The following is a 14,726-nucleotide window of genomic DNA, read 5'->3' on the forward strand; positions in this document are numbered from 1 at the left end:
AAACATAAAATAAATTAACCAGAAAAGAGTGATTATAAGTGATAGCAAACAGGTCAAAGCAGAGGACTTAGTACATAAAGAAAAAAGTGATCTATACTTAATATACTAGAAAGATAGGATTTGAATTAAGAATCCCTCGCCCTGACGGATGATACAAGTGGGCTGCAGATTCTTAAGGCACAAACTATACAAGCTTTGCAGCTTGGAATCTCCAGGTCTTTCATATACCTTTAGCCTGGGTCCAGCACTTCCCCCAGTTCAGCCTTTGTTCCTCAGGTGTTTTCAGGAATCTTCTTGTGTGAGGGGTGAAGAACAACAGATGATGTCACTCCCTGCCTTACATAGCTTTAGCATATGGCGGGAACCCTGTGTTTCAAAACTTGGGTCCCAGACCAGTTTGTGGAAAAATACTGACATCCCAAGATAGAGTCCAGAATCATGTGGCCTGGTCACATATCTTTGGGCTTGGCTACACTTACACTTCAAAGCGCTGCCGCGGCAGCGCTTTGAAGTGCTAAGTGTAGTCAAAGCGCCAGCGCTGGGAGAAAGCTCTCCCAGCGCTGTCCGTACTCCACCTCCCTGTGGGGAATAACGTACAGCGCTGGGAGCCGCGCTCCCAGCGCTGGGGCTTTGACTACACTGGCGCTTTGTAGCGCCGCAATTTGCAGCGCTGCAGAGGGTGTGTTTTCACACCCTGCTGCAGCGCTGCAAATTTGTAAGTGTAGCCAAGGCCTTTGTAGAGTCATAGCAGCTATTACCACTACAGGCTGTTTGGTGTGTTCTCCAGAAGGTTCACCAGGTGGGAGATAAGCATCTCCTAAGGCCTATTGTTTTCCCTAATGGCTCGTTGCCCTGAATAGGCCCTTCCCAACCAACTATCTAGACTGAAAGCACCTTGTCTAGTGGGTGTTTCCCAGTTGTAACTACATTTGAAGTACAGATACATAATATTTATAACTTCAGATACAAAAATGATACATGCATACAAATAGGATAATCATATTCAGCAAATCGTAACTTTTCCAGTGACACCTTACATGACCTGTTTTGCATAAAATAAATCATAATTATGCTATAATCGTATCATAATATTACTCTGACGAATAAGGGGTGCAGTGTCACAGGACCCTAAAAGATCTACTTATAATGACAAATGGAAAGATTCACTGTTTGTGCACAACCTTTCACCATTTCAAAAGGCCTTCCATTCATTTTGGGCTATCTGCTTTCACTAAATCATGTGGACTTTCACTTTTATAGAACTAACAGAATCAAGCAGCTATATCTTCTTATAATTCACAAATTCAAAATAAAAGAATATTTTCACACCTTACAGTTTTTAGATTTTTAAAGATCTTAGTGTATTTAGTCAGACTCTCCCTCTCACCCGATTAGGGAAACCCCCTCCAACATGGGACTTTAATGTGGTATTAGTTCGGCTGCTGAATTCATTACATCATCTTTCAGTGACAACATTGGTTTTAGTGGCCATTGTGTCTGGCCTGTCTGGTTGGCAAAATTAAAATTTTAATGGCATGGGCATCATACATTATTTTTCATAGAGATTAGGTTTCTTTTAGCCTAATCAGAGATTCCTTCTTAAAGTGGTTTCTGACTTTCATATTAATTAGACCATTCATTTACTGGTTTTCTTTCCCAATCTGATGCTAGCAGTTCTGAAGGAAAATTACACACTTTTGTAATTTTGAGAACATTGTATTTTTATTAACATATAACCAAACCATTTAGTCTCTTCTATATTATTTATAGCCTATATTGAAAGAGTAAAAGGGAAAGCAATCTCTTCCTAGAGGTTATCCAGATACATTCTGAAATCTATTAGACTGTTATTAAATAACTAAGCTTAGATAAAAGCTCGCTCTGCTAGAACTCAGGTAGCAACTGTGGCTTCCTTTAAAAATGTCCCCATCTCCAAAACTTGTAAAGCTGCCTCCTGGAGTTTAATTCATACACTCATGAAATGCTGTGCTACTGGGGAGGCTTCTTGAGCTGGTGCTAGCTTTGGCAAGGCAGTTTTTCAAGGCCCATTTGGTTAAGACTGTTGACCCACTGCAGGAGGTCATTGTTTGGGAATCATCAGGAGTGTAATACACACAAACAATCACTGGAAGAAAAGTAGCTACTTACTTTACAGTAACTGATATTCTTTGATATGTGTTACCTAGTTGTAATCCATGCCCTCCTTCCTCACTATGAGATTCTATAGTCATGTAGATTCTGGTTAGCAAAGGAACTGAGATGCAGTTGGCCCTGCTGTGCTTTTTTATGCCTTCTGGGCTGTGAGGGTAGCTAGGGCACAGGCCTGGGCCAACAGGCATTGCTGGCCAAAATGTTCTGATCTCACTCCTGAGGGCTCGCGTGCACCAAGAGTAAAATACATTTAGACAGCACATCTCAAAGAACACCAGTTACTGTAAGGTAAGTAACCATCTTACACAATTAACCAACATACGAGCATTTTGTGTATTATGTAGCTTTGACTAAACCAATTCATATGTGCTAAAAACAAACTTAGCTGATAACTGAACTGACTGGACGGAGTTACACATCTTTCAAAAAATTAACAATTCTGAATTCAGCCATCTTGTCTTTCATGTTTTGAGTTCCCCAGGTTTCTGTCGGTTGATACAACAAACTGTGATACTGACTCCTTCACAAACACGCATTTGGAGAAATTTGGACCTTAATTTTTAAATGCTTCATGAATAAGATGGAGCTTAAGTTTGCCTTCCATAAACTAAGTTTTCTACTGCTTCCTCCTATTCTGGGTTCAGTGAATGGACTTTGTTTTTGGTATCAGTCATGCTGGAGAAAGAGATATTCCATAGCTTCTTTTTTTAGTTAGGTCAAGTCAGATTTCCATTGACACTTTGAAATTAGTATTATCAGCTTGTAACCTGTCAGGTCCTTCTGAAACGACCTTCAATTGCTTTTATAAGTAAAGTGTCTCTGTCTAGTGCCTTGATGTATAAAATGTGTGCTATGTTTTGATTAAAGTCCTCTTTGTGCTCAGGGCATACTTTAACATGCTTATGCAAATACGGACACTGTGTCCCTGAGCGTTCCACAGACTATCATTGAAAAACTTGGGAATCAGCCTTTTTTTTTTTTTTTTGTAAACTAGCCATGAGGTTGGTTATTGCCAAAGGATCTTTGTCCCCACAGTGTCCTTTAGTTATTACTTTCTCAATATGATTAGTATGCTAAGTACAGTTAGCTCACTTTATTCCTGTTTTAGAGATGGTTTTGGTTTCCGCACTATTCCCACTTTAAGTATAGGGAATATCGCTTGAATCAGTCTTAAGTCTAAAACCAGAATGCACATTTTAAGTGGGCTGACTGTACGTTAGAAGTTTAACATGATTGTACCTGAAAAGTTCTTTCCTCCTTTTTTTGTTTTATTTTCATATTGTGGGAAAATGGCAATTCCTTCTTTTCAGAAGTAAAATCAGTAGCATTGAGTAGGAATGCATTTTTTTCCTGTATGGATGCTAGGAGCCATTATTGGGTCATTCCTCATGTTTGAGCCTCAGCTTATGTTAATGCCAGTTTAGATTATTTTGATTCTTTATTTTTTCCTCTGCTGCTTGGTATGTGTGAGTTTGTCTGTCTGGAGTCTATCTTAAAATTGCTCATTTTATTCTACACTGAAGCTGATTTTTTTTTATTTTTTTATTTTTTTTAGTTTAAAAAGTTACCAAGTTAAAAAAAAATCTTTTCATTTGTTTTTATTAATTATCAAGTGATCTTTGCCACATTTTGGGTGTTGAAGACAAACAGAAGCTGCTTATGTTCCAAAGTTTCTGGAAGGCCTAGAACAAGGAGTTAAATTATAATTTTTAGCTACACTTTCAGGGCAATGTTGTTATCAAAAATGTCTTGCAAGGTCATTGAACTTGTCAGTGTTCTATTTTTCTGCTTCAATAAGGAGTTTCATTCATTGGCATATTCGATAATCACCTGGAGAATTTTGTCAGAGTATTAAGACTCCAGAGAGAACAGAGGATCTTGTATCCTTTAAGCAACTTTTATAGCTCTTTCTTTCCAATCAGATTTGTGGATGTGTCAAATTACAGATTCAGTTATTGTCTTAATGAGAGAGTCACAATTATTTTGGTACATCATAAAATGTGTTTTTATTATAGTATTAATCATACTAACGTTTGTTCTTAAAAACAAAACAAAAAAACCCTCTGGATTTCCACAATAGTTATGTATTTACCATATTATTACTGACTAATCACTTATCCCGTTAACAATTGTTTTTGAATGGATTCTTGCTAACTCAGTTGAGGTGTTAAATCAATATTTTATTTGAATAGATAAATCTGTATTTGAAAATGGAGAAGAAGCCTAATAAGAAGGAGGAACTGACACTAGTAAACAATGTTTTAAAACTTGCTACTAAACTCCTGAAGGTAAGAGTGAAAATGGAATACAACAATATTAGACATGATCAAGAAAGAGAACATCTCGCTTAATAAATCACCTTCCTAGCATTTCTGTAGTATGCACTATATACCCTTCCCCTTTAAACCCACTTTCCTTAATAGTCACCAGGACACTTTCTCTCATATGCTTCAGTCTCTTGTGTTGTGTCATCGCTGTGGATTGCAAATAGAAATTTATTAAAATCATTATTGTTTTACTTTGTAACCAACAGTACATGGAGAGTATAGTGAGGGGAGCCTTTGGGATAGGCAATACGCTGGACCAAAGAAGGAGGAGTCTATAAGCTTGCTTTGGTTTTGATCTCTGCTCTATATAAGGTGCTAAGTGGTCAATTATTGTAACATTAATACTCTTCTGTAAAGCTAATCCTCCTAAATGCTGCAACAGTTGTTGGTTATTGTTTAAAATTAGAATCAACTTATTTTTACATATTTAAGAATCCTGTCATAGAAGTCATGTTCATTTCTGTGACAGTTGCAGAGTGTTTCATCCAGTCTAAATTTTAAATTATCTAGTTGTAAATGATACTTAAGTAAATGAAACTATGCCTGTGCATAAAATTACTCACATTTTTACAGGTGAACTCGTAGTATAGGTATAGAATAGATCATCACGGGGAGTGTTTTGGAAATATTATACTTCCTTTTGTCAACTGATCGACAGATTATGATTGAATAGATGGAAGTGTTCACATGTATGATTGTGGCTTAGGAAGTCATTCACTAGAACCTTCTATAGAAGCCTTGTATTCTAATGCACTTTGCTCATTATTCTAATGGACTTGTTCTCTGCAAATATGGAGACAGCTACTGGAGTAACTCTTCCGACTTGCTTCTGGAGGAAGGATTATGCAATTTTTTTTCTTTTCCGATGAGAGCTTAGAAGTGCTGGTGTATCAGACTGGTTTTGACACTCACCAGTGATTTGAACCTCTACAGCTGTAAGTGTACAGCACAGCCTGGCAGTATTGGATCTGTCAGATACCAAATCTAGATCCATATACTATTCAGTGTCAAGAACACCACTGAACTAAACATACTACAGTGAGTGTGATTAAGAAGTTTCTACCTGTGTGTGAGAGAGAACTGATTCTACCTGTATTTCCTATTTTAAGATAAGTAATCTCTGTCATACCAATAAAATCTTTCAAGCCCAAGCCCGAAGAAAGTTTTTAAGATTACTCACTCTGGAGAAGGAAAAAAACCAAAACCCTCTTGCTTTCTCTCTCCTAAGTATAGCTTGGAAAGAGGTTACAGATATGCCTTTCACTCCACTAGAGCTAAGGACTAGTTCAATATCTCCAGTGAAAGAGCCAGAAGAATGCCATCAGGTTACAATAAGGCTATGCTAGCATGGGCCAACCTTCTCTGCCTAGAGAGAGAGAGGTGTTTCAGAATCTTATCTGGGTTTGACCAATGGCAAATGAGTCTTGTAGGTAATTAGACCAGGTTTTCATCAACGTCACACCCTACCATATAATTTGGATTTGGTCTGTGCATCTGGCAAAAACAAGGACACAGATTGCATCCTGTTGTGCACTGGGGTAATTGTTCATATCTTAATGGCAGACTGGAACACAGGTGTTTACAGTATACTTCTGTTATCTGAGAAGGATGGGATTTTTGTCACAGTTTGGATCTCTTCTGCACATATTTCCTTGTCCAGAAATCCATATTCAGGATGGAAATCCTAGTTTTCCTCATCCGAAACATCATCTCCCAGGACTTTGTGTTCAATTGCTCTGAGGCATATCTGTATGTGCACATTCACCTGGTTAACTACTGGTTAGAATACTGTTATGAACAGGAACTCCTACTATGTGGCCATTCCTTTTATTTTATTATTAGCCCCACGAGAGATTTTTTCCAGCTGGTAAGTGTGGTTGCGGCCCCAAAGAAAGGGAAGTATCCTTGATCACCTGGATCAATCGGTCCTTCAGCCCTCATATAGATTGCACCGATCACAACACGTCTTCCATTCTTCTCATATCCTGTCCTCCTTCTCCATGTGCGGCCATGTCTTTTCACTATAAAATCTTCCCATCTCTTTGGAGGTCGGCCGAGTGGTTGTTTCAGTTCCCATGGATACCACTTGGCGACAGCTGCAGTCCATTCATTGTCAGTGAGCCTCGCTATATGCCCGGCCTATTGCATTTTACTATGCCTGCTCTCAGCAACGACGTCCTGCACTCCACTCTGCTGTCTGATCACTTCATTGGGGACTCGGTCGCAGATTGAAATTCCCAGTATTCTTCTTTCCATTGCCCTCTCCATGACAGACAGTTGCTACTTCTCTGTCTTCAATAGCACCCATGTTTCGCTGCCATACAGCATTACTGGCAGTGTTGTTGAGTTGAAGAGGCTGGCGCGTGTTCCCTTGTTGATTTTTGATGTCTTGGAGGACATCCTTGATAAAATTGAATGTGCACCAACCTGCTTTCTCTCCCCTCCACCCCCTCTCCCAAGCAGGGAAGTATCCATATTTTTTATTTCTTGGGTGATCTCGTGACCAAAACTACTTTATTCTAACCTGTCCAGATTTACCTCCATGTAGTGTCTTCATTCTCCAAACTCACAGATCCATCATCAGCTGTAAGATAAACTCTCTTTTCTTAAAATGCGACAGAGTCCTGTGGCACCTTATAGACTAACAGAAGTATTGGAGCATAAGCTTTCGTGGGTGAATACAGATCCAGACTAACACGGCTACCCCTCTGATACTCTCTTTTCTTAGTTCAGGATCTGATACAGCTACAGGATCTGATTCTTGACTCAGCAAAGTCTCTTAAATCCAAAACATGCTCCAGGCCTACATTCCAAGTCCACAGCTCACCAACTGTTTCTAATGTTCTAAACAGGCACACAAGGTGGGTGAAGTGATATCTTTCATTGGACCAACTTCTGTTGGTGAGAGAGAGAGAGACGCTTTTGAGCCTACAGAGAGCTCTTCTTCAGGTCTAAACATAGACAGTGAGCTATTCTCTACAGACTGGAGGCTGATCTACACTACAAAGTTAGCTTGGCTTAACTACGTCACTCAGAGCTGTGTATACACCGCTAGGGTGAGAGAAGAACTCTTTAGTAGACCTAGCTACTGCCTCTTGGAGAGGTGGGTTTACTACAGAGACAGACAAACCCTTTCCGTCACTGTAGTAAGTGTCTACACTTCAGCATTGCAGATGTGCTGCAGTAGTGTTTCTATGTAGACATACCTATAAATTGCTGGGCCTTCCTCTTATTAGTTTGAGATCACAAGAAACAGTCCCTGACCACACTGCCCACTAAAGTCCAGAGATCTTTGGGCTTGCAACTATTGTGAAAAAACAGATGTCAAGAAAACTGTCAGACCGTCTACCCCCTCAATTGCAGCAGATTCCAGCCTGAATGGATGGAACATTCACGTGGGCTCAATATCCTTTCAGATCCTAAAGAGTGTTTAGCTTTTGTCAGTTTCTCTTAAATTCAAGAAGGGACAATTAGATCCTCTAGTCTGATTGCCTGTATATACCAGACCATTACATTTCATCCAGTTACCCGTGTGTGTGTGTGTGTGTGTGTGTGTGTGTGTGTTTAACCAAAACATACCTTTCAAAAAGGCATCCAGTCTTAATTTGAAGAAAACAAGAGATGGAGAATCTAGTACTTCCCTTGGTAGTTTGTTCCAATGGTTAATAACCCTCTCATTAAAAAATCTCCACAAGTGAACCTCCTTGCCTACCTGCTCAACAAGCAGTTATTCCACCCAGATTTATCCCCAGGTGTGGAGAATGGACATATTTTCATTCAACATCTCTGATCTCTGAATGACACTTTCCTTGCCTTAACTCCCCTGCTCCTCCTCTTGACTAGTCAGAAAAATCCAGAGTGAAGATAATTTTATTGTCCTCTTGTGGCCCCCAGAAACCCTTGTTTCTCATTCTTTCAGATGAGTCTCTGAGCTATGGCTTCCCCACCTTTCTCAAGTACTTGTGCATTAGGGATCAGTGCTTCATCAGAACTAGTCTCATACATTTAGCAGCTTTGAGGTTGTCTGGTTGATACTCCAGTCTTTTCCCCTTGAACAATAAAGATTCCTGTTCCTTCCAGAAAGCCCTCAATTGTCCTAGGCTTACCAACATAGTTGGGAGTCATCTTTCATCCTCATCAGGCCTCCACTGGATTTTTGCTAGAGTTTCTCCTAAAGGGAGAAGGAACTTCACTAGTGGGTCATCATTTGACTTGACTGTACATCATTAGCATTTAACTGGCAGTTCATCCTTACGTCTCACATTTCCTCAAGGCAGTCAAATATCTCAGACCCAGAAGATAAATGGAGTTTTAATTTGGTACTTTATGCTTTCATTGAAAGTCTCCTATGAACCACTTGGTAAAGCTTCACTGCATTTAAACCAAGTTATTCATTTTTTTCTTCCTTTCATCATAAACCACTTCACTTGAACAAAATAGTTCTCCTAACATGGTCAGAGTTCTCAAATTCTCCTTTAGTCAAAAGAGCCTATTCCAAAAGTCTGGTAACTATGCTTACTACATAAAGGGCCAAAAATCTCTAAAGCTACAATCTTTAGATGTGCCAACATGGCTATCAAAGAGTTCTGCAATACTAAGTTTAAAAAATGCATCCTTCTGAAATTGCCTCCATTCATTTACCAAGCATTATAAAGCTGATGTGGAAGTGTCCTTAGGCACCTTTTGGGTGCAGAATATTTCTGGTTGAACTTTGTTTTTAGATTCTGCCATTTAACAAAGTTCAGAATATTGGTTATTAAATAGTTACCTATTGTTTTGAGGTTTTTTACCCCCGTCTTCCTTCTCTCTGACTTTGTTTGCTATTTCCACAGTAGTTGTACCCAGATTTGTGGGGAGGCCACTCTAAGAGAACAGACCAATTTAGTCTCATCTGTTAATTGGTTTTCTTACCAAGTGACCCTCTGCCGGTGTGGAACATCCTGCCCTCTTTGTGGTTCTCCTAGGTTCCTTGTCTGTTTTCTAGCATTGGAGGCATTCTCTAGGTGTTTGGGTGCCACAGTGACTCTGAAAGGCCAGGATCGGATACCTAGAGAAATAAATTAGCATATCCCTGCCTCCAGGAGCAAGTGGGTAGATCTTCCACAGTAACTGAAGAGGGCTATTCAGAGAATATATTAATTAACAGGTGAGACACCATGTGGTCTAATCTCTTAGATATTTCCCTTATATACAATAGTATAGTAGAAACTTTAATCTGCACTCACTTTAGTACTTACTGCATATTACTGAATTGGGCAGTTTAGCAAGTTTGTGGAAAAATGTGATCAGAAACAAATATGAGCATGCGGGAGACAAATAACTTTATTTTTATGAGCTTCCGAACCTCACACACAATGAAAGTTTGACATTTTTGGCTACTTATGCCTTTGTGTGAATTGCACAGTGGGGAACAGTAACTTTTCCTTTCTCCCACCCTTTTCCTCTCTCTTTAGATTTTAACCCATCATGGTTCTTATTCTTTGCACCCTTCCAATGTGTATGTATAGCACCTACTAGAATGGGGCCACAGTCTTAGTTGTACCTCTAGGAACTACTTTAATACAAGTAATAAATAACAAATGAGCCATAAGAATTATTAACATGGGATGCCATTTGTAAAACTTGATTTTATAATTACCAACGGGTATTTTGGACATGTGTAAACAACTGTTTGTTACAGAAAGTTATGAGTCAAAGATAAAACAAAAATAAAGCAATTATTAAATATTTTAATAACTTTGGCACTATGCAAAGTGTCAGATAACACCATTTCACATAAAACCATTGTTCAGTAGTGAACAAGGTAATCACTGCATCATTATGAATATTTCCTATGCATTTGTTTATGTTGTCTTGATTTTTTTAAGTGATTTTTTTAAATTTAGTTTCTTTTCATACTAAGAAAATAAGTGTTTTCACCTGGGAGACATGCCCTTTGCATAACAAACTGAATTAATATCTTTGTAGTACTAATTTCTGTCCTATACTACAAAAAAACCCCATGAGAACTGTCATATTAACCCTTTGGCACAATAGATAGCTCTTCTTCTGCTAAGAGCTAATGTGTTCTGTATTATTACTTAGCATCAGTATATTTTAACTCTTGTCATGAAAAGTTGTAGGTTTCTTTTTGTTTTTGCAGCAGAAGTGAGGAGGCATCAGAGCATGAGTTGTTGTTTTTTTTTAAAGCCCTCTGTGACATTATTTTACAGTACAGCAGCCAGTCTGAAGTGACTGAGCTCTATAACTTTCCCTATTTTTCTGCTCAGCCCTTAAATTCTCATCCTTTTCACTGCACAGCACCCTCTTTCTTTTGGAAATCTAGTTTTCCATGTATTTGTTGGCTCCAGAACTGGAACTTCAAGATGCTTCTCAAGCACATACACTGTGCCAACAACAAAATGGGCAGTTAAATCAGCTGCTTGGCTGTCCCGGTGCAGTAATTGGAGTTGCAAGCAGTTTTTTTCCTTAAAATATTTTGTCTTATTTGTCAATACTGTGACCCCTTTACAGCCTCAAAGGCATTCAAAATTACATATCACAAATCTTGTTAATGTGTTTAATGTGATCATTGAAGTATTAGTTCCATATTTCCTGACATTAAAATTGCTTTTGTATAATTTCTGTGTTTTAATTATGTAAATATATTTCCATTGGTAGGAGTTGGACAGCCCCTTCAGGTTATATGGACTTACAATGAACCCACTGCTTTATAACATCACCCAAGTTGTCATCCTGTCTGCTGTTTCTGGTGTTATCAGTGACTTGCTTGGATTTAATCTGAAGGTGATCACTTCCAGTACTATGTATTGATCCAGAACACACACAATGTCACAATTGTATGTTTATAGTGGCCTCAGTAAAAATACATAGTAAAGTTAAGAATATTGTTTGAAAATAATTTCATCAAATTTAATGTACATAAAGAGAGGATCTTCATTCTATTCTTAGAACACATCAACCACCAGAAAGCTTTTCACATGTATTTCTTCCAACCTTGGGCCTTCATTTAGCAGATACGCTTCTTTACAGGCTCAGTTAATTTATTTAACTAATCTTACAAGACCTAAATCTAATTTAGGAAATTATCTCTGCCTCTTGACCATTATTTTTTACTGCTAGCTTTTTGCAGTTCTTGGAGTCCTACAGAAATTGTACATATTACCTCTTGCCCCACAATATGCATGATGTCACAACATGATGTAGGATCACTACGCATCATGTCACCCCAGGATGACTAGAGAATGAACTGATCATTTAACACTGAAATCTGAACTGCATGAGCTGTCATAATTTCCAGACTCAGGAGATAGGGCAATATCAGTTACAAAAGCTTGCAGTAATATCAAGCCTCTAGTCCTGATGCTCAACCATTCATTTTTCTAAATAAATTACAAAAATATCTGTGTTCTTTCACAAGTAAAGGATTGTAACAATGATTCTATACACTTTAGACACAGCGGTATGTTTTTTTAAAATGTAAACACAGGAATGTACTGTAACTTTAATATTTAACTGAAAATTCCTGCAAAAGTTAAAATGTTCATTGCTGCTTTCACTTTTTCAGCTCTGGAAGATCAAATCATGACAATACACAAAGAGAAGATGTAGCACAGTATTCTGGCAAAATGCATTGATTGACTAAACTGCCTCAGAGCAGTCACTGAATCTGTGCTTTGGAAGCTATTGCCTCTTCAATGATATAGTTTGGAAAACTGAAGTGTTTACATCTGATTGTCTTGTGCAATCTTTATATTTATTTTATCATCTCACTGTTTATGTTTTAGCTGACATTTGTATTTTATTTTCAAGTATTGGTATGCTTAGTTATTGAAAGGGTTAGAAAACTGATATCCAGATACTTGAGATCCTGGTAATGTTTCACACTAAATTACTGTCTCTTTTTTGAAAGCTAAATACCAATGCTAAGCTTTTATACTTCATAATTTATGGGTAAAAACGTATTTGTAGATTGATTGTTACAGTAGAAATTATACATATTTACAAATAACTTAAAGTACTGATAATACAGTATGACAGATAGTGAAAATGTTTTATGTTAACGCTAGAAGCAAGCTGGTTTCTTACTTTTTTTGAGTGAGTCCAGGATCTAAACTGATTAAGCTGCAGTTTAAACACCCTTGGATATTAATAAGGTATTACATAACAGGTCAGCAAGTACTCTTTAACACTTTTATTAGAGCAATAATTGTAAATGGTTAACATGCTGTAAGATATTTTGATAAAATTAACTATTGTATTTATTTGAAACACTGGGCTATTTGCACAGATTCGACTGTGCATGCTCAGTATGTGCACTTTTTATTGTTACTTTTAATTAGGACCTTTATATATAGTAAAGGGAATATATTATGGTGGACTGTGGAGTAATATATTATTTTTGCAACCTGAGTATTTGGACTTCACTTGTGAGTGGAAAAAGTTGTTAATGGAAGATGGTAAATTATATACACTCAAGAATAGGACAGATACTCTCCCATAGTACACTATAGTATATGCTGTTTATACCACACTTTAAGAACTGTTGTTAAAAAAAAAAAAAAAACCAACAACAAACATTTCTATATAATGTAAATCTTATTTGTTTGCATGCCCACATCTCCTGCAATTATAAAAATGTAGCTTGCAAAATCTATCAACTAAAGCTAGTATGCAGTGTTGTTGTAGTTAAGGCAATTTTTAAAAAATGCTGCTAATGTTAGCATCACCAAGCTCCTCCTCAGTGTTTTTATTTAGGTTGCCAAGTCTCCAGTCTAAACTCTGATGCTACTTAAGGAGCATGATTTTGATGTTAGATTTGTTTTGGGGTTTACATTTTAGATTAGCTCAATTGCGACTCATTATTTCCTTAGAGTATGAATATGGAAAAACTAGAAATTCATCCCTTTAGAGTTATTAGTTTGTGCTTAAACATATAACAACATCCCACTTACAAAACTGTGTTAGGAGGGCCAATATCATGTTTGAGTATCCTTAAACATTTTACTTCTGGGGGAATATATTTATGATTAGAATTTGAAAAATCATCTTCAGATTGGAAAAGAGCCTATTACATTTTCTACTATGGGATACATACATATATACACACTAAAAAAAATCCATCATACATGACATATTACTAATCCTCTGTCATTAAATAGTTGAGGTAATGTATCTTAAACTTGTGTGGTATAAAAAATATATATATACAAAACAACGCAAACAAGCATTTCGTATTTTATTTGCCTATGTACTAATGTTTAATAATAACCAAAGTGCATTCTGGTTTTTGAAGGAATGTATTACTGGAGCTTTAAGAACATGTTATTCTTAGTTTCTCATGATAAATTTGGCTACATCTGATCTGTTTCTTCTTCCTCTGTTATCTGATGTTGGGATTGTTTTTAGGAATTAAGTATATTTTATAAACAGGTTTTTTTTTCCAAAATATGGTACAGACTGACACAGAACTTAATTTTGCACAGAATGTATTTTAAAGGGGGAGGGTGGGGGAGGGAGAGTACAGCAAGAATTGTGTAGGGGTAAAAGATGAGGCTGTTGGTTTTCACAGCCTGTCACTAATTTATTCCAGAATGGAAATATTTTTGAGAAACTTGTGTTGAATATACTGCTTTCAGTAAAAAAAAAAAAAAAAAAAGTAACAGTTTGGGTTGAAGATGGAAATTAGTTTGTAACTACATATACCTCAGCAACTGGCAATATGCTGGATTGTTGCACTAACAGTGGGAGCGTGGGGAGAATAAAATGAGGGTTTGTAAGAGGAAATGAAGGGTACTTCACTGTAAATGCAGACACATGTAAATTGCTGTCATCAGGTACATCAGTAATGCAAGAAAATAAATGAGAGAAATGTTCTACATCCCTTAATATTAAAAAGCCAGTTCAAAAATAGAGGTAAGTAGAAATATGGCAGATCTGGTGTGTTAACTGTTGTTTTTTGCCACATGTTTTGTAACTGAAAGTGTGATGAGGCTTGGAATAAAGCATTCTGTGGCCGATGGTATAAAACTGTGCAGTGATCTGTGTCTTGTAACTCCATCATATTGCTATTGAATTTATTTGCTTCCTTTGACCTAAATCCAGTTTTGTGATGCTGCAAAGGGTCAGATAATGCTTATTCTGTTGCAGGGGTTGGCAGCCTTTCAGAAGTGGTGTGCCGAGTCTTCATTTATTCACTCTAATTTAAGGTTTTGCGTGCCGGTATTACATTTTAATGTTTTTAGAAGG

The 14,726-nt window shown here is 37.4% G+C and overlaps 1 protein-coding gene across 4 annotated transcripts in view; it reads left to right on the forward strand.

Moving 5' to 3' along the window:
* Positions 1–14,136, forward strand: part of PHTF2 (putative homeodomain transcription factor 2) — a 174,070-nt gene extending 159,934 nt beyond the window's left edge. For all 4 annotated transcript variants that reach the window (XM_039517872.1, XM_039517871.1, XM_039517865.1 and 1 more), the window contains exons 16-18: positions 4,344–4,439; positions 11,139–11,264; positions 12,046–14,136. In XM_039517872.1, the coding sequence (XP_039373806.1) occupies positions 4,344–4,439; positions 11,139–11,264; positions 12,046–12,066 (243 nt within the window). In that variant the 3' untranslated portion in view covers positions 12,067–14,136. The remainder of the gene's footprint in view (positions 1–4,343; positions 4,440–11,138; positions 11,265–12,045) is intronic.
* The last annotated feature ends 590 nt before the right edge of the window (positions 14,137–14,726 follow it).

The sequence above is a fragment of the Mauremys reevesii genome, linkage group 1, assembly GCF_016161935.1.
Source record: "Mauremys reevesii isolate NIE-2019 linkage group 1, ASM1616193v1, whole genome shotgun sequence".
NCBI lineage: Eukaryota > Metazoa > Chordata > Testudines > Geoemydidae > Mauremys > Mauremys reevesii.